The sequence below is a fragment of the Sus scrofa genome, chromosome 14 (assembly GCF_000003025.6).
Source record: "Sus scrofa isolate TJ Tabasco breed Duroc chromosome 14, Sscrofa11.1, whole genome shotgun sequence".
NCBI lineage: Eukaryota > Metazoa > Chordata > Mammalia > Artiodactyla > Suidae > Sus > Sus scrofa.
The window spans coordinates 22,901,648-22,928,654 of NC_010456.5; the positions used below are offsets into that span (position 1 = coordinate 22,901,648).

Consider the following 27,007-nt stretch of genomic DNA (forward strand, 5'->3'; position numbering starts at 1 on the left):
CCACCCTAGACTGCCTGACCAGGGCTCAAGACAGAGCAGAGCGTGTCTGTGTCCATGTACACATGTGCGCACCCATATATCTGTGTGCATGTATGCATAACTGAGGCCCTGGCGGGAAGCTTCCTCTGCCCTGGAAAAGGCGTACTGCTGGGGCGCTGCCACCCGACCGGTGGGGTCTGGAGCGGCCGGTGTGAGAGAAGTCTATACCTCCGAGGCGGCACCCCCTTCCCAGGGGCCGCGTCCCTCCCGCCCAGGGGTGAGGACCCCGGCCCAACCAACCGCACCAGGGGACCTACCGGCGGGGTGTCCTGGGATGACCAGGCTGTTGGCCGGCAGCGCCGGGGGCGGGGGCAGTGTCGGGGGCGCGGCGAACATGGCCGCCGCGTGGTGCTGGTGCTGGGCCTGCGAGCGGAGCGCCAAGTGTGAGGTAGAGAGGTGGGGGCCCGGCCCGTGAGGCGACAGGGACGCGTGCTTCGCGAGCCCCAGGCTGGCGCCGCTGCTGGCGCTGCTGCTCCTGCTGCAGGGAGGGGGGCTCAGTGCCCGGCCGCGCGCCCCGCCCCCGCCCCGCCCCGCGCGGCCAGGCCCCGCCCCGCGCCCACCTGAGGCTGTGCAGGCCGTTGTGCGCTGCTGGGCCGTGGCCGTGGCCGTGGCCGGGGAAGGCGCCCGGGGGTAGAGGCACGTGCGTCGGGAGCGGGGCCCGGGGCTGCGGGGGCGCAGGAGGCGGCTGTGGGGCGAGGCGGGGCAGGGCCGGGGCTTCCTTCTTAACCAGTGGGCTGGCCGGGGCACCGGAGGGCAGGGCGGGCACAGGACTGCGCACAGGGGGCAGGAAGGGCGGCTCGGTGCTCAGCTCGCGGCTGCGCTCCAGACCGGAGACCTTGGGTGCTGCCCCGGCCTTGGCCTCGGACTTCTCGCCCAACGTGGGCCCTGCGGAGAGAGGGGCCACAGTGAACCCAGGAAATCCAGGACCCACGGTTTCCAATGGGGAAACAGGGGGCGCTGGAGCCTTGGTCACAACACCATGGGTCCCATGCAACTCCTAGGGAGGAGGCCACCCGTCCAGAGGGCCCACCAACAGGGAATGTCCTGCACCTCCTGCCTGTGCAGGTGCTGTTAGGGCCCCATTTTACAAAGGGAGATTGAGGCAGTGGCTTAAGCAGGACGCTGGGCTGTGAGCCCATCCCACCCACCACCTTTCTTCCTCTGTGGGAGCTTCACTTGTATCTGCAGCTGCTCTTTCTGCAAAGACCCAGGTGAGGGAGTTCACACTGTGAAGTGGAAATGAATCTGACTAGTATCCATGAGGATGTGGGTTCGACCCCTCGCCTCACTCAGTGGGTTAAGGATCTTGCCTTGCCATGAGCTGTGGTGTAGGTGGCAGAGCTGCTAGGATTCCGAATTGCTGTGGCTGTGGTATAGGCTGGCAGCTATAGCTTGGATTTGACCCCTAGCCTGGGAACTTATATATGCCATGCGTGCAGCCCTAAAAGAAAAAAAAAGACCCAGGTGACCCCAGCCTAAGCCCTTTTGGGGCCCTTGACCTGGGGCACTTTCTGGATGACTAGCCTGCCTTGGTTCCCTTTGGAGGAAGTTGCTGCTCCCCAACACTGACCCACCCTCTCCCCACCCACCTCCCTCATCAGGCCCAGACCTTCAGGGAGCCCCTCTATTCATTCTAAGCTCTCCTTTTAAGGTTGCTACAGGGCCTCAGGTCACATGCTAGGGGCCAGATGGTCAGCACGTGTCCACCACCTTCTATGTGAGCGGCTTTGCCTTCAGGGGATGACAACCCAGTTCCCAGGAGTGGAAATTCAGGTTATGACTTATGTTTGGGCTGTTGGCAGACCCTACTTCCTCCTCCAGGCCCAGGGACTGCAAATGGAGCGCTGGCCACAGCCTCCCCCTGTGGCTGCAGGGTGGTGTGACCTAGACTAGCAGAGTTAAAAGACGTCTGGACCCCCTAGGAATTCTCCTTCCCTAGGCCCACACCTCCCTATGCAGCCTCCGCCTTGGGTCTGTTTGTTTCAGGGACAAATCTACAGGAGAAGGCCACTGCCACCACCCCTGCAGTGAGGACAGGAAGCAAGGGCCAGTGGCTTCAGACCACTGTTCACCACTGCCCAAGGATACTGGCCCTCTCTCCCCTCCTGTCCCTCCCACATCTCCATACCAACCCTTCACAAAGTAAGAGCAGCCATCAGCATGGAGAGAGGGCTATGCAGGCCTGGAGGCAACCCCCGACATGTGCCACCAATGCCCCAGCCCTTCTGTAGACTCCCGGAACCTTCTAGAGCCTCCTGCCACTGTGAAAGTGTAAGCATCGCTACTGATCACCCCATTTATGCCTCTCTCTGAGCGCCTCAAATCCTTGGCCAGTTCCCTGAACTCTGCTGAACTGTAATCTCCAGAACCTGTGGCTGTGTCCTTATATGAACAAAGGGTCTTTGTAATCAAGGTACGAATCTCAAGGTGAGATCAGTCTGGAATCAGGGTGGGCTCTAAATCCAGTGACAGTGTCCTTGTAAGAGGCCACATGAAGACAGAGACAGAGATGGAAAGAATGTAGCCTGCAGGCCCAAGACGCCAGGTTTGCAGACAATCCCAGGAGCTGAAGAGGCAGGAAGGACCCTCCCCTCGAGCCTCTGGAGGGAGTGCAGCCCTGTGCACACTTGCTTCCAGACTTCTGGCCTCTGGAACCTTGAGCAGGTGAATGCCTGCTGTTTCAAGTGGCCTGGTTTATGGTCATTTGTTGAAACTGATACACACCCTGTGTCAGTTCTGTTTGAAATGCCAGCTGGTGCCTCCTGGACCTCTTGGGGGGGGGGTGTCCTTACCCTGACTCTCCAGCAGGAGTCTGCTCTGCTGCAAGGCTCTGATTTGAGGAAGGGGCTTCTTGAGTTGAAGGCAGGATGCACTGCTGCAGGGGCACCAAAGCCTGTCCTGTTCAGTCACATCCTGAGGCCCCTTCTGTGCTCTAGGTCCAGTGATACCTGCTTCGGGCCACAGTCTTGACCGACAGGTGGAGTTACAAAGGCCTGTCCTGGCCTCAGTGGGACCAATGCCACATGGCAGCATGGGTGGTTCATGAGCTGCTGGCCATCCTCAGAGCACCTGACCCCATGATTCTGGGGAGGGCCTGGGGAAAAGGCGTTCCTAATGGTCCCTAGGGGGTACAGGGACCCCACTTTGGGAACCAGAGCTCCAGAGCTGCCTGACTCAGGCCGAGACACTGGCCCCACTCTTAGCCTCCCCTGTTTCCTTGTGGTTTTCTGAAGTGGGGTGCGGGGTCACATCCCTCAGAAAGTCACAGCACCTAACTCCTGCCTCAGGCTCTGCACCTGAAACCCTAGACAGGGCCTAACTTGGAGCCTGCCACTGACTTCAGGAGTGTGTCCTGTCCCTTCTTAGAGGCCAAGAGCCCAGGGACACACTTACCTTTATCCGCTGCTGGGGCAAAAAGCTTCTCAGAGCCCACAGATGCCTGGAAGAAAAGAGAAGAGAGTCAGAGGCCAGAGGGCCTTACAGGATTGGGGCGAACCTGGCCTTCACCCCACCCCTGGCACCCCAGAAACAGGTCTGGGCAGGTCCCATGTGCATGAGGGCAGCCCAGCCTGGCAAAACACGTCCTTCTGAGCCCATGGCCCCCATGTAGGAGGGGGACCAAACCCAGGCCCAGATGCAGGTATTTGGACACAGGTCACTCGGCCTGTTATTGGGAAACAAGAGATGCCCCACTCAGCAGGGGGTGCAGAGCTCAGTGTCCCCGCTAGGTTCCCAGTCTTGGGAATCTGGGCACCACAACTCAGAGCCGGCCCCGGGATCCCAAGGGCTGCACCAGGCCTGGCACTAGAGGTGGTGGGGTGGGGGAAGTGGAGTGTGGATGCCCCCTGCCCCCAGCCTCAGGCTGCAGGTCACCACCCACCACGCCTCAAACCACCTGAGTATTAGGTCTGGGGACCACGAGTGTCCAGGGTGGAGTGGGCCACTCTGAGCGGGCAACAACCCGATTCAGGGGGTAGTGTGGCCATTTCTGATGGGTCCCCTACCCCTGCTCAGGCCCTCCCCTGCTGGGGAGACACCCATGTGTGTGCAGGGCCTTGGTAAGGACAAGCGGGACAGAGTGTGGCCCTCCTGCTGGTTCACAGTATGGAGTCCGGTAAGGCTGGCCTGAGCAGACCTCTTCTTTCTAGTTGGTGTTGTTTTCAAACAGTTTCACAGCGATGATTCAAATACCATATAACACGGACATTGAAGGTACACAGGCCAGTGGTTTTAGTGTGTTCATAGCTGTGAGCACCCATCACCTCAGTCAGTTTTAGAACATTTTCATCACGGCAATCCTCTGTCACCCCCAGCCCGGGGCACCACACCTGTGCTCTCAGTGTCCCCATCCTGGACATCCAGGGCAGGAAGCAACCAGTGCTTCCTGGGGTGTGGGGCAACTATCAAAGAGCACGAGGCCTCCCCCACTGGGATGGCCACCATCAAAAAAGATAGTAGAGGCGTTCCCATCATGGCACAGCAGAAACAAATCCAACTAGGAACCATGAGGTTGCGGGTTCGATCCTGGCCTCCCTCAGTGGGTTAAGGATCTGGTGGTGCCGTGAGCTGTGATGTAGGTACCAGACGGCTCGGATCCTGCATTGCTCTGTGAGGAGGTGGAGAAACTGGAAGTCTTATGCACTGCTGGTGGGGATGCAAAATGGTGCAGCCACCGTGGGAAACAGTTCGGAGGTTCCTCACAAAATTAAACGCACAGCTACAAAGTTGAAGCAATGCAAACGGTCATAAATGGATGGATGATAAACAAAATGGGGTGTCTACACCCAGTGAAATATTATTCAGCCTTTAAAAAGGGAGGGGGACTTCCCATTGTGGCACAGCAGAAACTAATCCGACCAATATCCATGGGGATGCGTGTTAGTTCCTTGGCCTTGCACAATGGAATGGGATCCAGCATTGCCATGAGCTGTGGTGTAGGTGGCAGATGAGGCTCGGATCCTACATTGCTGTGGCTGTGGCATAGGGCAGCAGCTGCAGTTCTGATTCAAACTTCCATGTGCCATAAGTGCAGCCCTAAAAAAGTAAAAAAAAAAAAAGGAAAATTTTGGTACACGTCGGAACGTGGATGAACCCTGGGGACGTTATGCTAAGGAAAATAAACCAGACACAGGAGATCCTTCCCGATCATGTGAGGTTCCTGGCAGGCTCAAATCCACAGAGACAGAAAGTAGGATGGTGGGGGCTGGGGGAGGGGGATGGGAGGTTACTGTTTAATGGGGACAGAGTTTCAGTTTGGCAAGATACTTTTTTTTTTTTTTTTTTTTTGTCTTTTTGCCATTTCTTTGGGCCGCTCCCGCAGCATATGGAGGTTCCCAGGCTAGGGGTCGAATCGAGCTGTAGCTGCCAGCCTACGCCAGAGCCACAGCAACGCAGGATCCGGGCCGCATCTGCAACCTACACCACAGCTCACGGCAACGCCAGATCGTTAACCCACTGAGCAAGGGCAGGGATCGAACCCGCAACCTCATGCTTCCTAGTCAGATACGTTAACCACTGCGCCACAACGGGAACTCCAGTTTGGCAAGATAAAGGTTTCTGGAGATGATGGTGGTGAGGCTTGCACAACAACATGACTGTATTTCACACCCCTGAATGCACACTTAAAACAGTTAAGATGGTAAATTCTGTTATGTGTATCTCACCATGACATATAACAAAGTTAAAAAATAAAGCACGAGGAGTTCCTGTTGTGGCTCAGTGGTTAACGAATCCGACTAGGAACCATGAGGTTGCGGGTTCAATCCCTGGCCTTGCTCAGTGGGTTAATAATCCGGCGTTGCTGTCAGCTGTGGTGTAGGTCGCATACTTGGCTCGGGTGCCGAGTTGCTGTAGCTCTGGCATAGGCTGGCAGCTACAGCTCCGATTCGACCCCTAGCCTGGGAATGTCCATATGTCGAGGGAGTAGCCCAAGAAATGGCAAAAAGACAAAATAAATAAATAAATAAAGCACAAAAGGGCTTTCTGGGATGATGAAAACATTCTCTGACTGTGGTGGTGGGTATGTAGCGTTAAATGTTTGTCGAAACGCATCAAGCTGTACACTTCAAATAGGCCCATTTTGTTGCAGGTAAATGGTGGTGCAGGAGTCACCTATAAGATGGGGACTGAGGCAAGAACAGACTGATAGGTGGGATGGGACAGAAATGAAGAGTCCTGGAAAGAGTCAGGCACACATGAGGCCCAGCACAGGCCAGGACCCAGGCTGGGGAAAGGGCGGGAGCCGCTTGGAGGAAGGCTCCCTGGGCCAGCATCACTTCAATGCCACTGATGGAAACAGGGAGTGCAAAACCCCGTTGCACAGGACGCCCTGCTACTTCCCACTCATGCAGGAGTGGGGTCACCTTCCTAATCACGCCCTGAAAACCTGCACTGGAAGAAAACAAGTGGCAAATGCAGCTCAAATACACAGGCCCCTGTGCCCTGGGTTGGACTCGAATCTGGACTTAGGAGGTGCCAACCAGAAGAACAGAGAGGCTGAGGCCGGGCGCGTCCTATGCTCGAGTGCTGTGGCCGTGACCTCTTCCTGTGCTGGATCCCCAGGCATTCTGTGTGGTGAGAGAGCCTGGGTCGTTGTCTCACCTCTGAGGAGACCCCATGGGAATGAAGGGGTTCCCCAGGGCTGGGGGGGTCTGTGGTGGCAGGACGGTAGGGTCGGCGGCGTGGTGCCCCCCACCCCTCAGGGCCAGGACCCCCCAGCCGAGATCTCCGGGTGGCAGAGCAAGGTCTCAGGACCAGGAAGAGGACAGTTTACGGCTGTCTGCTCTGCACTAGGCACTGTCCCAGTTCCGCCAGGGGCTAAGTCACATGTTGAGGTGTGAGACCAGGTGTACCCAGCATCCTATACCCTCCTGAGAAGGCCCAGGGGTCACCTACCTCCCACCGGCCCAGGGCCCACCAGAGACCCCCCAGGCCTAATAGCACTGGGCCCTCACAGTACTCCAGGAGGGGTCCTGCTGTCACTTCCATTTGAGACCACACAGCAGTTGCTGTCATTACCACCTGGTCTCATTAACACTCTCACAAGTCAGTTCTCCACAAAGCAGCCAAGAGTATCTCTAAAAACCGAAGCAGAACAAGTCACCCCAGGACTGAAAACATTCTGGTGCCTTCCCACTGCCCCAAACTACAGCCTGAACTTCTCCCCCAGCCCCTGAAAGGCTGTGCCCAGCTTGCCTGTCTGAGCCCTGACCTCACATGAGCAACCCCCGCCCCTTGGCCCAGTGGCTCCAGCCATGTCCTCCCCTGAGATGCAATGACCCAGAGCAGGGACAGCTGCCCCCCTCTACCGAGGCCCCCACGCAGCCAAGAGGGTCCCCTGTCATCAGCAGGTGAAATGAGTGCAGGGGCTCAGTCTCAAAGCTGTCGTTACCTTCCAGGGGCGTGGTCCCTGGCCACCAGGAGGGGGAGGGGGCTCCCCCACACCATATGCACCAGCCTCACTGGAACCTCCGCCTCTGATACGGCAGGGCAGCCCTGGTTCCCCCAAGGGCTGTCACTCTGAGTTTGTTCCTGTGGGACAGGACTGCCCTCGGTCCCAGCAGCAAGTTCAATTAAGGCTGCAGGCGCCCCTGTGTGGCCCAAGAGGCCCAGCCAGACAGGAGGACCAGCTCTAGGGCCAGGAGGTGGCGCCCCAGACACTGGGAAAGTGGAGGGGAGTAAAGGAGAGAGCGAGTGGAGGAGGGGGCCAGCTGTGGCCACAGGGAGTGTCTTCCCTACCCATCCCGACCCCTGGGACTCTACCCAGGCCAAGGCAGGTGGCAGGTGGAAAGCCATTCTGCCATGTCCATCAGGTCCCCACACCCACACTGCACAAGTTAAAGTTTGCTCAGGGAAGTTGGGGGATCCAAGTCCCCACAGGGGTCGTGGGTAGGTACTGACACAGCCAGGGCCTGGACACCTGGCAGGGCACAGCCTCGCCCATTGAGAAGGCTCTCCACAAACACCCGCAGGGCCTCTGGAGCCTGGAAGGTTCCAACTCTCTTCCCAGCACAGGTACTAACTCTCCCCACCCCCGCTGGGATTTGCTCCTGCTCAGGATCCCCTTGGTTCTTTCCCTTCCAGGACCAGGGATCTGGAGCTGGCCAGCTGACCCAGCGGGTGGGCAGACCCCGAAGCAACCAACAGACCTGTGCTAATATAACTTCCTGAGGATTAGCTCCCGGGATGTGACCCAGGCTGCGGAGGCAGACACATCCTTCAAGCCTGGCACTGAGCCGGTGTGGGGGTGGAAGGAAAGGGTCACTTCAAGCCAAACTACAGGCTGGAGATCCTCAAGCTGCAGGTTCAGGGTCCCAGTGGAGGGGGCACGCTCGGCAGGGCAAGTGTCAGGGCCAGCACTCAGTCCCCCGAGGTGCGCAATCCCGGCCGCGGGCGTAGGTCACAGCGCGCTTTGTCTGCGAGGACCCGACCTGAGGGGCAGCCTCGGCCCAGACACGCGGCACAATCTCCGCCGGCCGCGCCCCGCCCCAGACAAAGAGCTCCAACTCCCGGCAGGTGAGAGCGGCGGGCGCTGGGAACACGGGTGGCCGAGCCCGCGCCGGGGCGCAAACAAAGGCGCGCGCCCTCCGCGACGCTCTGCTCCGCCTCCGCCGCAGGCCCCCCAGCGTCTTGGCCAAGGCCTGGGACCCTCTGCGGGGGCTGCACCCACGCCGATCTGCCGCCACGTGTGCCCCAGGGGCGCAGGCGTAGGTACGTGGGGTCTCCGTGCGCCTGGCGCCCAAGAGAGACAGAGTGAGCAGAGCAACGGGGGCCTCTCCTGCTGCCCGCTCCTTACAGGGGGCGGCAGCTCCCTCAACCCCGGTCCCCGAAGTCCGAGTCCCTCCCCGGAGCCACTAGCGCGCACTCACCGTGCGGGCGATCCGGGTTCGGTGCGCTCTGTAGGCGATCGCTGCTAGTTCTCAGGCCGGAGCCGGAGCCAAAGCCGGGCAGCATGGACGCGGGCGGCGGAGCGCGGGCTCCCGCCAGCCTCCGCCCGTCGAGGTGGCCCCTCTCCCGGCGCACCGTGCCTAGCCGGAGCCTAGGCCGGGGGCGCACAGAGCACGCATGTCCGCTGCGCCGTCTCGGCGCTCTCGGAGCGTCTGGCTCTCGGTGCGCTCAGGGCTCCCGGGTGCCGTCGGGCACGGCGCGGGGCCCTGAAGCAGCAGCGCGGCGGCGGGCGCACTGCTGGCGGGCGCGCAGGCGGCAGCAAGGGAGCGCGGCGGGGCGGGGCGGGGGCGGGGCGCGGGCAGGCCCGACTAATCCAGCCCCGAGGCGCGGATCTACCCGCGCGGGGCGGCGGGCTTGGGTTCGAGGGATCACTGCTTCATCCCCGCCACCAGGTCAGGGCGCGCGGTGCCAGCTATACCCAACACTTTATGGACCGTCTCCTCCAAAGCTCACAGCACCGAGTATGGATGGCCTACGACCACTTTACAGGGGGGAAACCGAGTCACAGAGCGGCGAGGTCAAGGAGCGGGGACTTAAGGAAGGACAAGAGCCCCCATCTCCGTCCGCTGAAAGCTCCGCCCTCGGTCTCACCATCTGAGAAACGGAGATGCAAAGTGGGAGAAAGGGGGTCTAAGCAGTTAGTGTAATTGCAAGCTTCGCAGCACGCGCCAGTCCTAACCACCAGTCCGGATCCGCCTGACTACTCCGTGAGCCAAAACCGAATTCAGATCCAGGGGGAACAACTGCCCCTTGAGAAGGCTGAGTGTAGGCGCACAGGGCGGGCACATTTCAGTCCGGAGCACAATCGCAACACCAGGACTCCAGCAGCGCCACTCCCAATCGTGAAATTTGCTGTGAAGAAATCCACACAGGGTAAGGGGACCAAGGGGTGCCTGGAAGGAGTTTGAGGACCCCCCCCTTAAGTTGTAGTGGGTTGGAGGCACCAGGAAGTCAGCGTTGGTGAGGGCATCCAGGGACCCCAGCTCAGGGCCTGCATAACACCTGCCCGAGGCTTGGTGATCAGAGGCGGGTCCATTCAGTGGTGTGGGAACCAGCTCCAGAACCGTATGCACTGGGCCAGTGTTTCTTTTTCAAGAGGTGGCAAAACACAGGCGAACACATGCACTTGCATGGCCCACAGGAAACCTCCAACCTTACATAAGAAATGACTGATGGTACCAGTCTCTAGGTGGGGCTTTTAAAACCCTTTTGTTCTATTTGAATTATTTACCAACTGTATGCATTCCCTTTACCCCTCCCTGAAGTCTTAACCCCAAATCCTGTTTCCTGCCATTAAAAAGAGTGCATGTGCAGCACTTGCTGGATGTCAAGCCCCTTGCTAAATGGCTTCTTCTTCCTCTTTTTTTTGCTTTTTAGGGCCAAACCCACGGCATATGGAAGTTGCCAGGTTAGGGGTTGAATCACAGCTACAGCTGCCGGCCTACACTACCACCACAGCAACGCAGGATCAGAGCTGGGTCTGCGATCTACACCACAGCTCATGGCAATTCGGGATCCCTGACCCACTGAGTGAGGCCAGGGAGAGAACCTGCGTCCTCACAGAAATTAGTCATTGTTTCCTGCTGCACCACAACAGGAACTCTCACTAAATGGCTTCTAAACATGGAATCACTGGGCCCTTACGTCTGTTCTTGGGGACATACTATTGTCATCCCCATTTTGGGGATTTGTTTTGGCCCTGCTCATGGCATTTGAAGTTCCCAAACCAGGGACTGAACCCCAGTCATGGCAGTAACCCAAGCTGCTGCAGCGACAGTGCTGGGTCCTTAACCTGCTGTGACACAGGAGAACACCCCTATTCTGCTGATGAGAAAACTGAGCCAGAGAAGTGAAGGGACCTGCTGGAGGCCATGGAGCTGGTATGTGGCTTAGCCGCAATGTGAACCCTGGCAATCTGACCTGACCCATGGGCTTAGTCAAGACACGCTCTTCCTCCGGGAAGGCAGCAGAGGCTGGACCTAGGACCTGGGAGAATCCCAACTCTCGGGCCACCTTTGTCTCAGGGGTGGGGGTGTCTGTGGGTCTGTGTGCTCCTGGGCACACCACACGGGGACCTGGGGGTTATGCCACCCTCGGGCCCAGCTCCAAGGCCTCTGGCAGGAAGAAGAAAGATGGTCATGCTGAGGGTTGTGTGATCTACGGTTCTGCTGCCGGCAGCAAGAGGCCTAACCCTGGAAATCTGTGAACAGCCACCTTACATGGCAAAGTGGAAGGAAGGTTGGTCATGAGTTGACCTTGAGATGGGGAGACAACCCAGGTGGGCACAGCTTCATCACAGCGTCCTTGCTCAGGGGAGACGGAAGAGGCTGCCTGGCTGGCTATGAAGATGAAGGAAGAGGCCAGGAACCCAGGAATGTGGGCACCTCTAGAAGCTCAAAAAGGCAGGGGGTGAGTTCTCCCCAAAGCTGCAGAGGTAGGTACCAGCCCAGCCCACACCTTGATCCCCACAGGGAGACTCCTGTGGGACTTCTGGTCTCCACATTGAGAGGTAATCAATGTGTGGTATTCAGCCACCAAGTTTGTGCTCATTTGTCACAGCAGCCACATTCAATGTACACTCACATCTGGGCCCCTGATGGACTGCAGAAGAACAGGCCCTTGGGCTGCGCAGAGCTGCCGATCCGCCCCCATCGCCAGGCCCGAGTCAAGCTCACAGCCTAGTGGGGACGACAGGCAAGACGTGTGCAAGACTGGGTAGGCGGAACAGTAAAGGGCGATGTGAAAACTTGTGACGGGCACTGCTCTGAATGGCATTTGGGGAAGTTTTCCCATGAGGGGCATCTGAGCTGAGACCTGAAGGATGAGAAGGACCAAGCTGGGGGGAAGAAGCTCTGGGGAGAGTCCTCCGGGATGGCTAACAGCCAGTGCACAGGCCCTGAGGCAGAAACAACTTCGAGGGGCCATCCAGGGAGGTGGGGTGGGGCTGAGGGCCTCGAGGGCCAGGAGGGAGCTTGGGCATTTGTGCTGAGCAGCAGGAGGAGCTGGGAGTGGGGGTTTAAGGAGAGATGATAAAGTCTTGAAGACCCTTCTGTAGGATCCACCACAGGGCCGGGGAGCAGGGGGCTGGGTCAGCAGCTGCTGTGACAAGCAGGTTGAAAGGGAGTGGGCAGTGGGCTCTCCTGAGATGAGGACAGGGACTGTTACCCTGAGGATGTCAGCCAGTAGCTGGTCACAGAGCTTAGAGCTCGGTGGGGCCATGACCCTGATGCATGGAGTCAGGGGCTCCTCCCAAATAGAACTACCGAGCCCTTGGGCTGCCCATATGCGTCCTACAGATGAGGGGCCCAGGCTGGGGCTGGTGTCCAGCAGCCAAGCTGCACCCAGTCTCTGCCCAGCTACCTGGAGACCCCACCAGGGCAGTGACAGGTTTTAGGAGCTAGTGGGGGTGGGGAGAGCAGCTGGGAGATTTGCCAGCGCCTCGCCAGTCCAGCCTGACCTTGTCACTCTGATCCAGAACGAGCCTCCAAGTCTGGCCAGCAGGCCACGGCCAAGGTCTCCCTGGGCCCCCAGCTCCTCTCTTGGGGCCTCTCCTTGCTGCCACAGCCTCAGATCTCAGAGGAGCCCGTCTTCCTGTAATGATATGGCTATACTTCAGAGACCACCGTGGCACCAACTGTCCTTGAAGAGGCTGTACTCCCTGCCACGCTACCTTAGAGCCACGCTCCCACCCTCTGGTTTGGGAGTAAAATTAGATTTTGAGCCGGTCTGTCTTTAATTTTGTTTAGAAAGGAAAGGAGCTTGATATGAAAGATTTAATGAGGTTAGAAATCTAGAAGGAAATGGAGTGGGAGTAGATTACTAGGAGGAATAAAAGGCAGCTATCAGAGAGCACAGGGACATCAATGTCAGACTTCCAGGCCAAATGATGTAGTCTGACGGCAGAGGTCAGGGCCACAGTTACCCACAGCTCATGGCTCAATAGCCAGTATCATAACCGCACCTGTCATGTAATGCGGAGCAAGCGGGAGGTGTCATCACAGGGTCCGTGGAGGGGCTCCACCCCAGCTGGGGGGCACTGGGAGCGCCCACCCCACTGCCACTCAGCCACATCAATCACCAGACAACCCTTTGCTAGGCATGGCGGTGACAGCCGGCCCGCTCCCTTGCGGCTGCCTCTCTGCAGGGCACGTGAATGCAGAGGCTGCAGACGAAGAAGGCACGTGGGCTGTGTGACAGACACACCTGCCGAGATGTGTGTGAGGAGGCCAGTGTGGCTGGGGGGTTGTGGGGAGATGGGGTGGGGGACAGGCTCCCCAGCCTTGGTTGGTCCTTGCCGTGCTGCACAGAGCAACGCCGTGGGTGTGGACTGGGGCCCAGACCCCCTCCACCAGGCTGGCAGGCTCCGCTGTGGGAAGGGCCTGGGGGGTGGGGCAGAGTCCAGAGCGGTCGAGCCCCATGGTGTTGGGAAAGAAGCAAAGGCCAGAAAAACCTACAAATGCTCACTAATGAACACAGATCCTGCTCAACACCGCCTTGCCCTCCTTATCACCCAGAAAATGCAAATTGGTGCAAAACAGCTACAACGAGAAAACGGAGATTGTGCCAAAGATGGGGATTTCATGCAATTATTGAGAAGACCCTTTGGAAAGCTTGGAGGAGGGAGGATCTGATGGGGTTGGAGAATAGCCACGCGGATGCTGAGTGGGACCAAGAGGGGCTTCTAAGGCCACGGTCCCGGGCACCGGAGGCCCTGGGCCCTCTGCCGTCCTCAGAGCTGTGGCCACAATAGCCCTCTGTGGCTCGTGCTGTTCCTGAGGTGGCTGAGTGTGGCCCCCAAAGATACACACACCCAGAACCTCAGAAAGAACAGCACTTGGAATTGTCTTTGCAGCTGTGACTCAGATAAGGATCTTGATGTGAGCACGTCCTGGAGGTGAGGGCAAGTCCTAGGACCGTGTCCTTCTGCACAGAGGAGACACAGAGAAGGGGTCTGGGGTGGGTGTGGAGACAGAACAATTAAGCTGCAAGCTAAGGGAGCCTGAAGTCCCCAGAAGCAGGAAGACTCCAGGGAGCTTGGCCCTGCCCACAGCTTGATTCCAGACTTCCAGTCTCTGGAACCGGAAGAGGATACATTCCTGTGGCTCAAGCCGCCCAGTGTGTGGTACTTGAGTCCAAGGGACATGAGGTGGGCACCCTGACCAACCCAGTCCTGACGGTAGTGTGTCCTCAGCTCGTGTATGAAGGTGCATGGGCCTTGAGCACACCGGTGTATGTGTGCACGTGAGTGCCTGAGAGCGCATGTGTATGTGACACTCTCTGGTGTGAGGGGGTGCACACGTTGGCGTGAGCATGGGAGTCTGTGTGCGAGTGTGCGATGCAGGGCAGGGATACGAGGGCGGCTCCCTGTCCCCTGACAGCATCAGCATGGTGGAGGCGGGAGGCAGGCCTGGCTCTTCAGCCAGAACAGCTGTCAAGCCCTTCCTTTTGGGGGTAGGGGGCTGCAGGTCCCATGGAGGTGGGGCGGGCTGGGGAGGCACCTCTGGTCCTGCAGGGAAACCCATGGGGCACAGCCCTGTGGATGCTAATCCATCCCTCCACTGTGGGGGAGTCCAGGCATGCAGGGGGAACAGGGTGGGTGTCTGGGCTGCCCTCTAATCCTCGCCCCATCCACCCCGGGAGAGACAGGCAGCTCCCCGCCACAGAGGTCTTCTAGCCTCTTCCTGCCTCCCTGCTTCTCAGCCTCAGCATTTCCACTCAGCTGGAAGGTGCAGGTTCAAGTCCCTCCCTGCACTTGGGTCCCGTGACCCAAGTCTGCACCCCAGCTTCCTGCTGAGCCCAGCAGGCTCGCCCATCATTACTGTTGTGCTGGGCCTCATGCCACGTGGTGCCTGCCAATGGGGGCCTCCGGGGGTGGGTGCTCACCTCCAATTCTCTATCTCCAGGGGGTATCTTTGCCACCAAAGGCCCTTCCTAGTTAGTTTGAGCCATCACAGCTGTCTCACCTGTGCTGGGACATCCCTCAGGCTCCTTAGACCCAACCCTCCCAGTCTGAGACCCGCCCCCCCGAATCTCCCTGCCCCTTTCCCATCCCACTGCATCCAACTGGGGTCCCACAAGCACCCAGAGAGCTGGGTAGGAGCATGGGAGCATGGGCTCTGGAGGGGCAGAGGGGCAGGCCAGCCAGCACTGGGGCTGCCACCTAGACAGGCGGTCCTGGGTAATCAGTGAGGCCCTGATCCCCGCACAGAGGAAACCCACTCTCCTTCCAGTAACTTTCCCTACTTAGGCTACTGTGACCTGAGTTTTCGTCACCTCCCTTACCCTGACCTGCTCCTTCAGCACCCCTGGTCTGCCACCTGAGACCTGGGCATTGCCCCTGTAGATGGCAGGATGATAGTCCTCAAAGATGTCCATGTCCTAATCCTCAGAAACTGTGATGTGTCCCCTTATGTGGCCAGAGGAACTCTGTGGACAAGGCTAAGGGTCTTACAACAAGGAGGTTATCCTGATTGGCCTGGGGGACCCAATGGGATCACAAGCGTCCTTATAAGTGCGAGGCAGGGGAGTTTCCTGTGGTGCAGCGGATTAAGGGTCTGGTGTTGTCACTGCTGTGGTGTGGGTTTGATCTCTGGCCCAGAAATTTCTGCATGCCATGGGTGTGGCCAAAAAAAAAAAAAAAAAAAAGAGGGAGGCAAGGGGCCACTCAGAGAAAGAGACATGACCACAGAAGCAGAGGTCAGAGTGATGAAGAGGCCAGGAGCCCAGGAACACGACAGCCTCCAGAAGCTGAAAGGTGAGGAACCATGCTCCCTCTGGAGCCTCCAGGAGGAACTAGCCCAACTAGATTTTGGCCTAGTGGCCATTTTGGGCTTCTGACCTCTTGACCTTGTAAACTTGAGCTGTTCTAGGCCATGGAGTCTGTGGCATTTTGTGCTGGCAATTTGAGGACACTAGCCACCCCTGCCCCTGTGTATACAGCCCAGGCCGCACCATCATCTGCTAGGACAGTTGCAGTAGCCTGAGAGCCCGACCGTGCCTCACTCTCCCTGCGGACTCCAGTCCTGGCAGATCCTCACTCTGGGGGACCTTGGGCACATGACAGAACCTTCCTGTCTCTTGGGTTCCTCGCTGAGAATGGGGCTGTGGGACAGAGGCCACTGCAGAGGGTTAAGTGGGGCTGAATTGGCTGATGTGTACAGGGCCCAGGAGGTGTGGGCTACGTTTTAGTCATCAGATCATGGTCCTTGCTGGGACCTACACACTGCCCACAATGCCTGCCCAGGACTCTCATGATCAACTGCCGAAGGCCCTCCCTCAGGCAGATCCACAGGAAGGCAGAGCAGCCCTAGGGGTCAAAGCGCTCGGCTGGGGGAGGGGCTGCTGAAGCCAGTCCACCTTCGAGACCCCTGTGAGTTCGCCCTGTGCAGGCACTCCCCGCGCCATCTAAGGCTCCTACCTCTGTCCCCATGGCAACCGGCCTGGGATGGGGGCCCTGCAGCTGACTGAGAAGCTGGGAGAGAGGGGATGGGGTGGGGGTGAGGGTTGTTCTCAGGAGTGGGGCTGGGAGAGACACATAGAGGAAAACCTCTGTAAGCAGGGAGGCCCTGAGGGGCAGCTGTGGTGGTGGTGGTGGTGATGGTGGTGGTGGGGACAAGTGGAAACACCTGCCAGAGGGGCCTGGGATCCAGAGAGCACCTGTCCTGTGCAGGGTAGCAAGATACACACCCTTTCCTTGCCAATTCACGGAGGCCTGAGGGGTAGACCTGGTGAGCCTCATTTCAGAGGTGAGAGGATGGAGTTCATGGGGCCCTAGTCAGGCAGGGGAGCCTGGGCCAGAGTTTGTGCCCACTGAAGACTGAGGACACAGAAAGGACAAGGCTGACCTGGGGCCTGGGAAGAGGATGTGCTGGGGAGGCGGACACTGGCTCAGCTCATCTCAGTGGCCAGCAGTGGGGCTACTCAGGGCCAGGGGCTCACATTGCCTCCCCCTCCACTGGAACCCTTGCCTCCACCCCAAGCTTCAGAGACCACCCTGACCGCCTGTTCACAACATTTAGCAAAGAGGATACCGGGGCTCAGGGGGAATCTGGCCCTCAGGCCGTGTCTGACCCTGTGCTGCCACCCATGGAGGACCCCGTCCCTGCAGCCAGCTGCCTGCCCACCCCATCCCAGTCCTTCCTCGTTCCTGCAGCCCAGCGCTGGAAGCACGTCCTGGCGGAGTGTGCGTGTGTAGTGGGGGTGTGGGCTGGGGGGATGGGTAAGCCTGGCAGACAGGCCAGACAGACACACATCTCTTGAGAGAGGGCTGAGCGCTGGCCAGCCAGCCACCTCGAGGGGCCGCTCAGGCAGACGGCAGCCAGTCTGGGCCAGCGGGCTGTCTAATGAGCCCCACACAATTTTTCACCCCATATTTTTCCAATAAAAAAGCAGTTAGACACCAACCGCAGCCATCTGGCTGCCCGGCTCCCGAGCCTTCTGGCAGCACGGGCTGCTTCCCCCGCCAGCAGGCAAGTGCCCAGAGCAGGGCTGGAGATGGGGGTGGGGATGGGGAAGCACGTTGGGGGGGTTATGTGGGGAAGAGGGCTTCAAGGATAGGGGAGGGGGACAGCAGTACCCGGGCATGGGCTGCCCTGGTCCCTCAGAGGTGCGGGGAGGGCATTTGCAAGGGGAGGTAATGCAGAGATTTTCCTGTCTGTCTGCAGGTCCGTCTTGGGCTAGACTGGCTGGGAGAGGCCTTGCTGTTCTCCAACTGTCTGCCCGCATCTGCAGGCACAATGTCCTCAGTGTGTCTGAGTCTTGAGCCAGAGGCAGAGTCCAAGGCCAGGGGGTGAGAGGCAGGTAGGCTGCAGGAACCCAGGGGGTGGCGCGGGAGGGGCAACCGTGGTTCCCTGAAGGTGCATGCATGTCTGACTCTGGGTGCTGGCAGGTTTGGGGGGAGCCAGGCTCTTCCTGCTGTGCCATCTGGGAGGGGACTTCCAGGGGGGCTTGCCCAGCACATGTGTGGAGTTAGATTCAGGGCAGGGAGCTGCGGCTGCTCTCTCTGCTGCCCGCCCCTGCACATGCAGCTGCCTCTCCTCCACTGATCTGTCCTCCCAGACCAGCCCAGGTGGCTTCTGACTGGCTGCTTCCAGTCTACTGTGCGCCTAGGAATGTGGCAGGTCAAGCTGGTTCCAGCTGTGCAGTCTGGAAGGCACCCCGTGTGATGCTGCTGCCAGCTTGTTCTAGGTATGGGTTCATGGCCAGGCTCCAGGTGAGGCCAGGGCACTGCTGTAAGCGGACACTGTTTGCCCTCCCGCCCTCGCTCTGGTAATTTCATGAGGTCAGGACTTTCGCCATCCTGGAAACTTGTGGAGACGCTGCGCCTTCCTCCCTGACTGGCTCTGCGCCCAGAGGAAGGAGGTTGGAGGGGCAGGGGCCCTTCTCTCTGCCTCTGGGAGCAGGTTCCTGCCCACTGCATTGGGGGAAAGGGAAGGGGAGGGATGGCAACTTTGGCGGAGGCCCCAGATGAGTGTCCACCCTGGCCCTCTGACCTGCACCTGCCTTTCTTTTTTTAGCTGTGTCCGTGGCATGTGGAAGTTCCTGGGCCAGGGATCAAATCTGCACCACGGCAGTGACAATACTGGATCCTTAACCCGCTGAGCCAGCAGGGAACTCCCCTCCCCCACGTTTTTCTTTTGGCCATGGTGTGCAGCAGTAGCTTGATGTGGGTGGGATCTCAGTTCCCAGACAAGGAATTGAACGTGGGCTGTGGCAGTGAAAGATTCCTAACCACCAGACCACCAGGGAACTCTCCCTTCCTCCCTTTCTTCTCTCCCTCCCTACCTTTCTTCTTTTGTGTGTTGGCCTTTTGATGGGCCTGGAGAAAGTTACTCATCACCCTGAAACCCAGCCCAGGTAAAGGAGGACAGAAGGAACTCCGTCTCTTTCTACCCAAACTCTTCATTCCCATCTCCCCAGCTCAGAACCAAACAGCCTCGAGTAACAGGGTGTCCCAGGCGCGAAGGAAACAAAGTGGTCTGCACCTCAGATAATGTCCATGGTGCATAACTGGTGTCCCTGGGGAGCGCTGCCAGGGCAAGGCTGTGTGGCAGGGACCTCCCTCATTGCATTTGGAACATCTGAACTTCCAGCAGTGCAATGTGGCCCCTCTGAGCTCATCCCCTCCCTCCCTCCTTCTGCTTCAGCCCCACTGGACATTTTGCACCAATAACATCATGCCTCACTATGCAGGAGGTGATCTGTATGGTCAATGGTGTGGGAGGGGGCATGCAGATGTGACGGCTGGAGCTACAGCTGCCTCTGTGGATTAAGAGGTGACTGTGAGGGAAGGGAAGGAAGTTAAGAATGGCCAAGCAGAAAGACAGAGGAGTCTGATGATCATGGAGAGGCCAGGCCAGCCTGGAAGGCCCACATCTGGACTTTTGGTTGAGAATAAGCCACTACTGCGTCCAGTTTTCATTACAATGGTAAAATGCAGCTCCAAAATGATATAGGGACATATGGTGGAAAGTCGGCATCTGCACCTTGAAAGCCAGGACAGAGGTGGGGGTTTGTTGTGTAGATAATAGAGGTATCTGCATCTTTCTGGTAATGGCAGAGATGTGAGCAGATAAGCAAGGAAACAGTGGTGCCCAGATAAGAGACGGTGGTGGGTGGGGGTGGGGGCTGCTGCAGCATCCAGACCTGCAGCCCAGGTGCCATTTAGGGCCCGCTGAGTCCTCACAGTCCAGCCTGTGCTGACCACCCACATCCCTGTCCCAGTGGCAGAAATACCAAGTTTGTCCCTGCTAGTTGGTGAACTGCCCTGGGGCCCTAGGGGGAGCCCCTTTCCCAGGTGGCTGCTCCAGGAAGCCTCAAGATCTCCCCAAATCAGGCAGCCCTTGGGCTCAGTCCAGACCCCCTTCCACCCGGGCTGAGCTGCACCACAGTCAACTGCACGGCATCTGGCCTCTGCCCTCTGCCTTCCATCTCACCCTAATGTCACTGAAGCCCCATGTGCTCATAGAGAAGGCGACCTTGGGAGGCCAGGGAGGAAACCTTCTCCTGGCTCACCAGCCAAGGGGCCTTCTGAATTGTGGCTTAGCTCTGCCCACTTCAGGGGACTGGTCCCCCCACAAACAAGCAGTGGCAGACAGGGGCTGCCTTACTCTGGGCTAACTCACTCAGAGCTCACCACCACCCACGAGAGGCACCCCCAGCACTCACAGGACAGCTGCGGACACTGAGGCATGGGGTGTGGGAGGCTTCTCTGCTCCCTATCCCTGCCCTGGCTGGCTGCCCAATGGAGTCCATGGCTGTCACACGCAGAGCTGGGGCGTCCCCTGTGCAGTCCAGTCGCAGCGTGAGAAAGACTGGGCCCCGCCCTTCCTCCCCAGGACCCAGAGCCACCGAGGCCCCAGCAAAAGTTCCAAGGGGGTCTGGGCCAGTGCCCAGCCAGGCAGAATGGTCAGCCCCAATGCAGACCTGGCCAGTTTCTCCCAGTAGAGGGTCCTGGAACTCAGACCTCCCCCTTCCTGAAAACCCTCTAGAGTGGGTTCTTCCCTCAGGTGGCACAGGGAATCGCCAGAAAGACCAGAACCAGCAGTTCCAGACCCACTCCAGACCTGCCCAGGGTCGACGGCCATGTGCAGAAGTGCGCGCCTGCTCTCGCGTGCATGGTCAGGCTGCTGTTTGGGGCTGTGGCCTGGCTCTGTCCCTGCCAACGCCCCCGGTCTCCACTCCCAGGGTCGTCGCTCCTGCAGGAGGGCTGGGCCCTGAGGTAAGGGAGAAACATACCAGGACTAGCACTGCCCAAGGAGTCAGGCTGCAGGGCCCCTGGATGAAGCAGTCAGCAGCCTCAGGGTCTCAGAAGCCCCTCCCCACCCCTCCCTCAGGGCAGCCCTTGGCTTCAGAGAGTGTTTTGGGGAAACTGGTCTCCAATGAGAGGAGGTGCTGGAGGTGCTGGGGCTGGCGTAGCACTTTACCAGAAGCCATAATCTAATCGGTTTAAAGACATCCCAGGGGGGCACGGCACCTGTCCCAGTGCCCTGGTGGCCTGATGCCCTGGCCACTTATGGCTGAGGGGAGGGCACTCGGGACCACAGACATGTCCCAGCTGCTCTGCCCTCTGGCCACCTTCCCAGGACAGTCCAGACCACGACAGTGACCCCACACAGGGCTTTTGGGCCCACTCATCTTGGCTGGCTTGTCCTTAGAACTCCTCTTGTCCGCACCTGCCCCTCTCCCAGGCCTTTGGGATAAAACACTCTCTCTGGGTCACAGAGAGCCACTTGCTTGGCCCAGAGCAGTGACAGTGTCACCCGGACCCCAGGCATCCTCTGCAGGCCTGCCCTGACCCCACTCACCCCCTGCCAAGCGGCCTTTGCACATTGCTCACACCTCATCAGCTGAGCAGGACTTGAGCATGAGCTTTGTCTGAGAGGGGGCTGGTGGTCCACTGGTCCCCATCCATGGCTCCTGCCCACACAGGCCAGGACACACCGGGAAGAGGAAACCAAGAACCACACACCACACATACCTCCATTTCACAAAAACCTGCCTGGACACCGGCAAGTGTTCAGTGAGCCCTTCTGTCAGCCTCCCTTGCACACTGTCCCCACTGCCTGGGCACTCATCCTCCTTGGTGGTCAGTGCCACCACTGGAGGGGTCCTGCCCTGAGAATGCAGGGGCTCTGCCACCTAAGACTCTTCAAGTGGGCTGCTGGCTTATTCAAGGATTGTGAGCCCAGCCTGTGCAGGTTCCAGCTGTGCGAGCTTAGGTAGGTTCCTTACCTTCTTTGTGCCATGATCTCTGCCAGAGTCCTGCCCCATGAGGCTTTGGGACAAGCAGACAAGTGTGGGTCTCACTCCTGTCGCTGAGTGGTGACCCCTGCTGTATCCCTGCTGGCATGGAGCTCAGCACCCAGTAGGTGACCCAGAGCTCAGGGTGGCCTCTTCCCCTCCCCACAGGACACAGGGCCCAGTAGATGACTAGGACCTAGGACTCCTGAATCCCAATGGGCAAATCAGGATTGGAAAGGAAGGCAGGAGGCCTGAAGGCACCTCGATTATCCCTGTGCTAACATGCAAATTAGAGGCAACTTCACTGTTCCTGAGAAGCAGCGAGTGGGGGGAGGTTGCAAGGGGTAGGCTGCTATTATTGGAGTCTCTATTTTGGGGTGATGTTTATGGCCCACAGCCTGGAAATGCTGGAGGCTGCACTTGGCCCAAGGAGGCGTGGCCCCTGCTCTGCCCACGGAGGTCCCACCCCAGGGAACCCTGGACAGAGACAGCTGCCGACGGCCCAGGAGCTGGGCAGGTCCTGTGGTCCCAAAGAGCCTTGGCAGCATCCCAGCACGACACATCTTCTGCATCTGGTCCTTGGCCAGGTGAAGTCAGGGCCTCCACCCCTAGGGAGGCCACACGCCCCCCCACATGCCCCACAGGAGAACCATGACCTTTCTGCGTGGTGTCCAGGGCCCCACTAGCTGGGGCCCAGGTCAGCAGAAGGGACAGTGAAGGGGAAGAGGGCTTACCTTGTCATCCCCGTCGCTCTCGCTGTCGCACTGCAAGGGAGAGAGAGAGAGAGAAAAGGATGAGTCAGCGCCCCACAGCACCCCATGGGCAGGCTGGGTGCTAGGAAGGTGAGAGTGTGGGAGGGGTCTCAGCTGGGGCAGCCCCCACAATGGTGAACCGTGGGTGCTAGTACTGGGAGCTAGGAGGGGTCTGGCAAGCCCCTGGGCTGGAGTTCCATGGAGGCCCTGGGAGGGTGCAGAGGGGTGGGCTGGGGAAGGGGCAGGTAAGGCAGAGGTGAAAGGAACACACCTGAGCATCAGATGCAGACCAGCCTCCCACGCCCAGGTAACCCCACTTAACACATGGAGCAGCCCCCCACTCCCTGGGCACCCCCCTCCAAGGTGAAATGTGGCTGACTTCAGCTCCTGGGGTGGCACCTTCTGCACCCGCATGAGGGCATGCTTTATGAGGCTGATGAACCAGAGCTCAGGGGAGGGCACCTGGTCTCCAGGGACGAGTCACTGCCTGGGCAGGGAGGCCCAGAAGCCCAGCCTTGGGGCAGCCTGAGCTCTCCTGAAGGGACAGCATGGGGGGAGGGGCAGGGCGCTGGGACCCCTGCTGAAGACAGGCCATCAGGACAAGCCTGGGGTGGCAGGTGCCCCACCCTCTGTGGACACACCAATAGAAAGTGCGCTCCCGCACTAGCACAGCTGGTTAACGAAAGACTGTGATAATCGTGCAAACAAATCTCTGTTTTCCATTTTCAGGAAGCAGGGCTTTGAAAAGACAGGCTGCTCTAGAAACCACAGCAATTGTCCCCCTAAAAGAACATAAAGGAAAAAGAATCCCTTCCCAGCAACTGCAGTTGTGACACATTTGTGTCAAGTGAATTGTACCGCTGGAAATAAATCTCCTGGGGCCCCAGGCAGACGTGCGGGGTGTCCTCCACCAGACCCACGCAGGCAATGGGGCAGGCCCCCAGCCCTGGAGTGGTTCCATGACAGACTTCACAGAGTCGTGCTGACCTGTCCTGAGCTTTGTCAGCCACTCACTGCAGCCGGAAAGCGACTCTGGGGACAGCAGGGACCCCAGCATTTGGGGGGTCATCCTGAGGCTGACAGCCTTCCTGGTCCAGCAGCCCCAGGGACCTTCTTCCCTCCAGAGGGCCTGGCCCGAGACCTCCAGGGTGGGTGTCCCTTCGAAAAGGAGAGAAGAGACCCTGAGCCCAGTCTCCTGGGCAAACAACCATGGTAAGAGGTCAGACACACCTCTCATGGCTGGTCGGCGTAAGCGGAAGGCTTAGCAGGAAGGTGAGCATGGGTGATGAGGCTGGAAATGTGAGTGGCCAGAACATGCGGAATATGCCAAGTTTCATTGCATGGTGAGCTCTGTGGTGGAGACACGTGACTGGCACTTCAGGACATTCTTTGTGCCCGGAGAGAAGGGTAGGGGAACCGGGGGTTGTGGCCTTTGGGGGGGCCTAGAGGGGGAGGGCTGTGGGAGGTTAGGAACCCCTCTGACCCTGCAGCTGATACAGAAATAGCTGAGCTGCCAGGAGCTGCCGGAGACCCCCAGTCGGGTTCTTCATGCTTAATTAGCAGCACTGAGCCCCTGAGGTGGAAACTGCAATCCCATCAAACTGTCAGGGGGGGTTGAGCCTTGCAGGCGGCACACCTCTCCCTTGGGGCGCCTGGAAGCACCCCTAAGGCCTGGCCCCGCTGCACCCCAGGTCTGGTTTCACATTTCTCCCCATGGCTTGCTTTCTGGACGGTGCCCCTGGTGAGAGCTCACGGAGCCTATAATTAACCAAAGAGCTCACCGTTTTCAGCCAGCACAGGCCATGTCGTAAATGAATTCACGTTATTAAGTCCTACTGAATTAATGTTTAACTGCAATAGAGTCGGAATTGAATGAGGCAATTAATCAGGACAAGGAGGGAAAAAGAGCCACATCTGTCTTGTGGGAGCTGCTTCAGCAAGGCGACCTTCACGGGCTCAGGCAGCCTTGGAGAGAGTCACCCTAGTAAGGGTTGGGAGGTCCAGGCCCGGAGTCCACAGAGCAGGGGACAGATCTTAGGCCCCCAGGGATGGGCTGGGTATGGTGGGGAGCCCAAGACACAGCTCTGGAGCAGACGCCTAATCTGATGCTGTGCTGCCACCCACGCTGTGCAGCCTTGGGCAAGTCCTATGACCGCTCTGTGCCTCAGTTATGCTTTGTAAAACAGAGCCAACAGCCCACCTACAGGATTGGTGTACAGCTTATATGAGTGAACACATGCAAAACACAAGGACAGTGCTGGGTCTGTACCCATTTCAATATACAGCATGATGGTATTTTTATGATGGTATTTTTTTTTTTTTTTTTTTTTTTTTTTTTTTTTTTTTTTTTTTTTTTTTTTCGCTTGCATATATTCCAGCTATCGATCGAGCTGTAGCCCCCCCCAGCACGCACCATCCGCCGCTCCCCCCCACCCCCCCTCTTACCCACCAACCCCCCCTCATGCCTATCGATTCGTTCCACTGCCCCACCTCCTATGATGTATTTTTAATACCACCATCACTATCACCATCACTCAGCAGAATTATCACTGTCTTCCAACAAGGCCAAGAATGAAGGGTTCCCCTTTGGAAGGGCTGAATGCCCAAACCTGAGAGTTTTAGGGTGTCTCCCAGCCCTGGAAGTGTCGGCTCTTGTCCATGACCCTGACAGCAGATGCCCCAAAGGTGAGCCCTCCTTGGCCCTGATGAGAACCCCGTGTCAGTCCTTTCCTTCCCTGCTGGCCTCATGCTCCAATCCCACCCAGCAGGTAGCACAGACCTCTACTGGCCCGCAAGTTCCTCCCAGCCTGGCCCGGCCAGCAAACAACCAGTAGGATCACTTTCCCAGGGCTGCCCTCTCTGCCCATCCTTCTGCCAACCTTGGGGGTTACAGTCCTGAGTGCTCGTGTGAGGGACCCCAAAGCTCTTACACCCGAGCGTCTGGGGCCCAGGTGACTCTGCCCAGTGGCTGGGGTGAGGCTGTCCTCCACCGCTGGGCTCAGTGCCTCCCTCCTGCCCAGGGGCTGTGTTGAACCTATGGCCCAGGGTGGCTAAAGCAAGGCACACCACCGGGAAGCCCAAGACTACTCAGCGTAGGTCAGAGGCAGATGTGAGCTCAGGGCTCCACATCCCAAAGGCCAAAAGCTCAGCCCCTCCATGCCTCAGGCCACTATGTGTCACCCACACTAACAGATGTGACGTGGGAATACCCGAGGGTCACGGCAGGTCACCCCTGTGCACGGACAGGACCTGACGAGGGATGCCTGGTACCTCCCAGGCCCAATCGACAGCTTTCTCTCCCTCACCGCCACCCATGGGTGGACGTGGCCTTGAGACACAGCTTGAGACAAGCTGGGTGGTGGAGCCACAGATGGGCTTGGTTTGCCCCCATTTTTTAAAAATTCTTTTGCTGCCAACATTTAAAAATCTGGAGATTTCTCATGAAATCCTGCCTTTTACTGAGAATGGGGAGTCACATGTCCAAGGGACAGCTCTGCCCAGTGCTGGGCAGTGCTCCCTGGGGGCCCTGCTGTGCCCCATCCCTGCCTCTCCTGACATGCAGGGCCCAAGTGTTGGTCCCTGTCACATGCTGGGAACGCAGCCACACAGTCGGTTCTGGAGACTGATCCTGGGCTCTGTCCCACCTCCTCCACTTAATGGCAACGTCGGCTGCTCCATTTCACCTCTCTGAGCTTCAGCTTCCTCATCTGCAGAGACGGGGTGGGGCCTCCACACGGGGGTCGGGGGTTGAGGTTAAACGAATCAGTGTATGTGGAGTGCTCAGAACAGCAGGTGGTTGGCAGTCTGGGATCCATAAATGTAAGCCTCTGTCATCATCATCACCTTGTCAGTGTCATCATTGCCATTAGCACTATCATCACCACCTCGACCTTCACCTTTGGTCAATTTCTCCAATGTCACCATCACCATTATCACCACCATCATACTGCCACCATCGTCACCTTTGCCACCACCATCTGAGTCCTCCACGGGGCCCAGGCACACACATCTGTGACCTGATAGTGCCTGTTCCCCAGGGGCACCTGCACAAGCGGTCGGGAGAACTTGGCCTCCGTCATCAAGCCTCTTCCAGCAACCTGGGCAGCCACTTGCCTGGGGTGGGGCTGCTCCTCACCCTCCACAACCGGAGAGGCAGGAATCAACCCGGTCATTCAGCAGCCACAGGAATGGGCCTTTTTATTCTCTCTCGTTGTGAACGTTAATTACCGCTTCCCAGCAAAGCTCGGAGGAAGCCTGTCTGTCTCCCACTTCTCAAACAAAGGGATGAAAAATTCATGGGCAGGGAGACCTTGCTTCTGGGCCTGCTACTCCCCGTCAATGTCCCAGCATCCAGACCTGGCCCAGAGACACCCTTGGGGACAGGGAGGGTCCCCCCTGACCACTGTGGAGCCCCCACTGTGCAGTGGGGATGGAGGGCGAGGGTGCCCTGCAGGGAGCTGCTGGGGAAGGCATGAAGCCACCTCGGCTCTGCTTCTGTCCCCAGCTTCTCATTCAGGCAGCCCTGCCTC

The 27,007-nt window shown here is 58.6% G+C and overlaps 1 protein-coding gene across 16 annotated transcripts in view; it reads right to left on the minus strand.

Moving 5' to 3' along the window:
• Window positions 1-27,007, minus strand: part of FBRSL1 (fibrosin like 1) — an 87,313-nt gene that overhangs the window by 11,596 nt on the left and 48,710 nt on the right. For 15 of the 16 annotated variants that reach the window (XM_021074105.1, XM_021074100.1, XM_021074111.1 and 12 more), the window contains exons 5-8: window positions 22,461-22,490; window positions 3,433-3,478; window positions 600-924; window positions 297-517 (exon numbers count right to left, since the gene is read on the minus strand). In XM_021074105.1, coding sequence (XP_020929764.1) covers window positions 297-517; window positions 600-924; window positions 3,433-3,478; window positions 22,461-22,490 — 622 coding nt within the window. The remainder of the gene's footprint in view (window positions 1-296; window positions 518-599; window positions 925-3,432; window positions 3,479-22,460; window positions 22,491-27,007) is intronic. The other variant, XM_021074097.1, reaches the window with a different exon arrangement.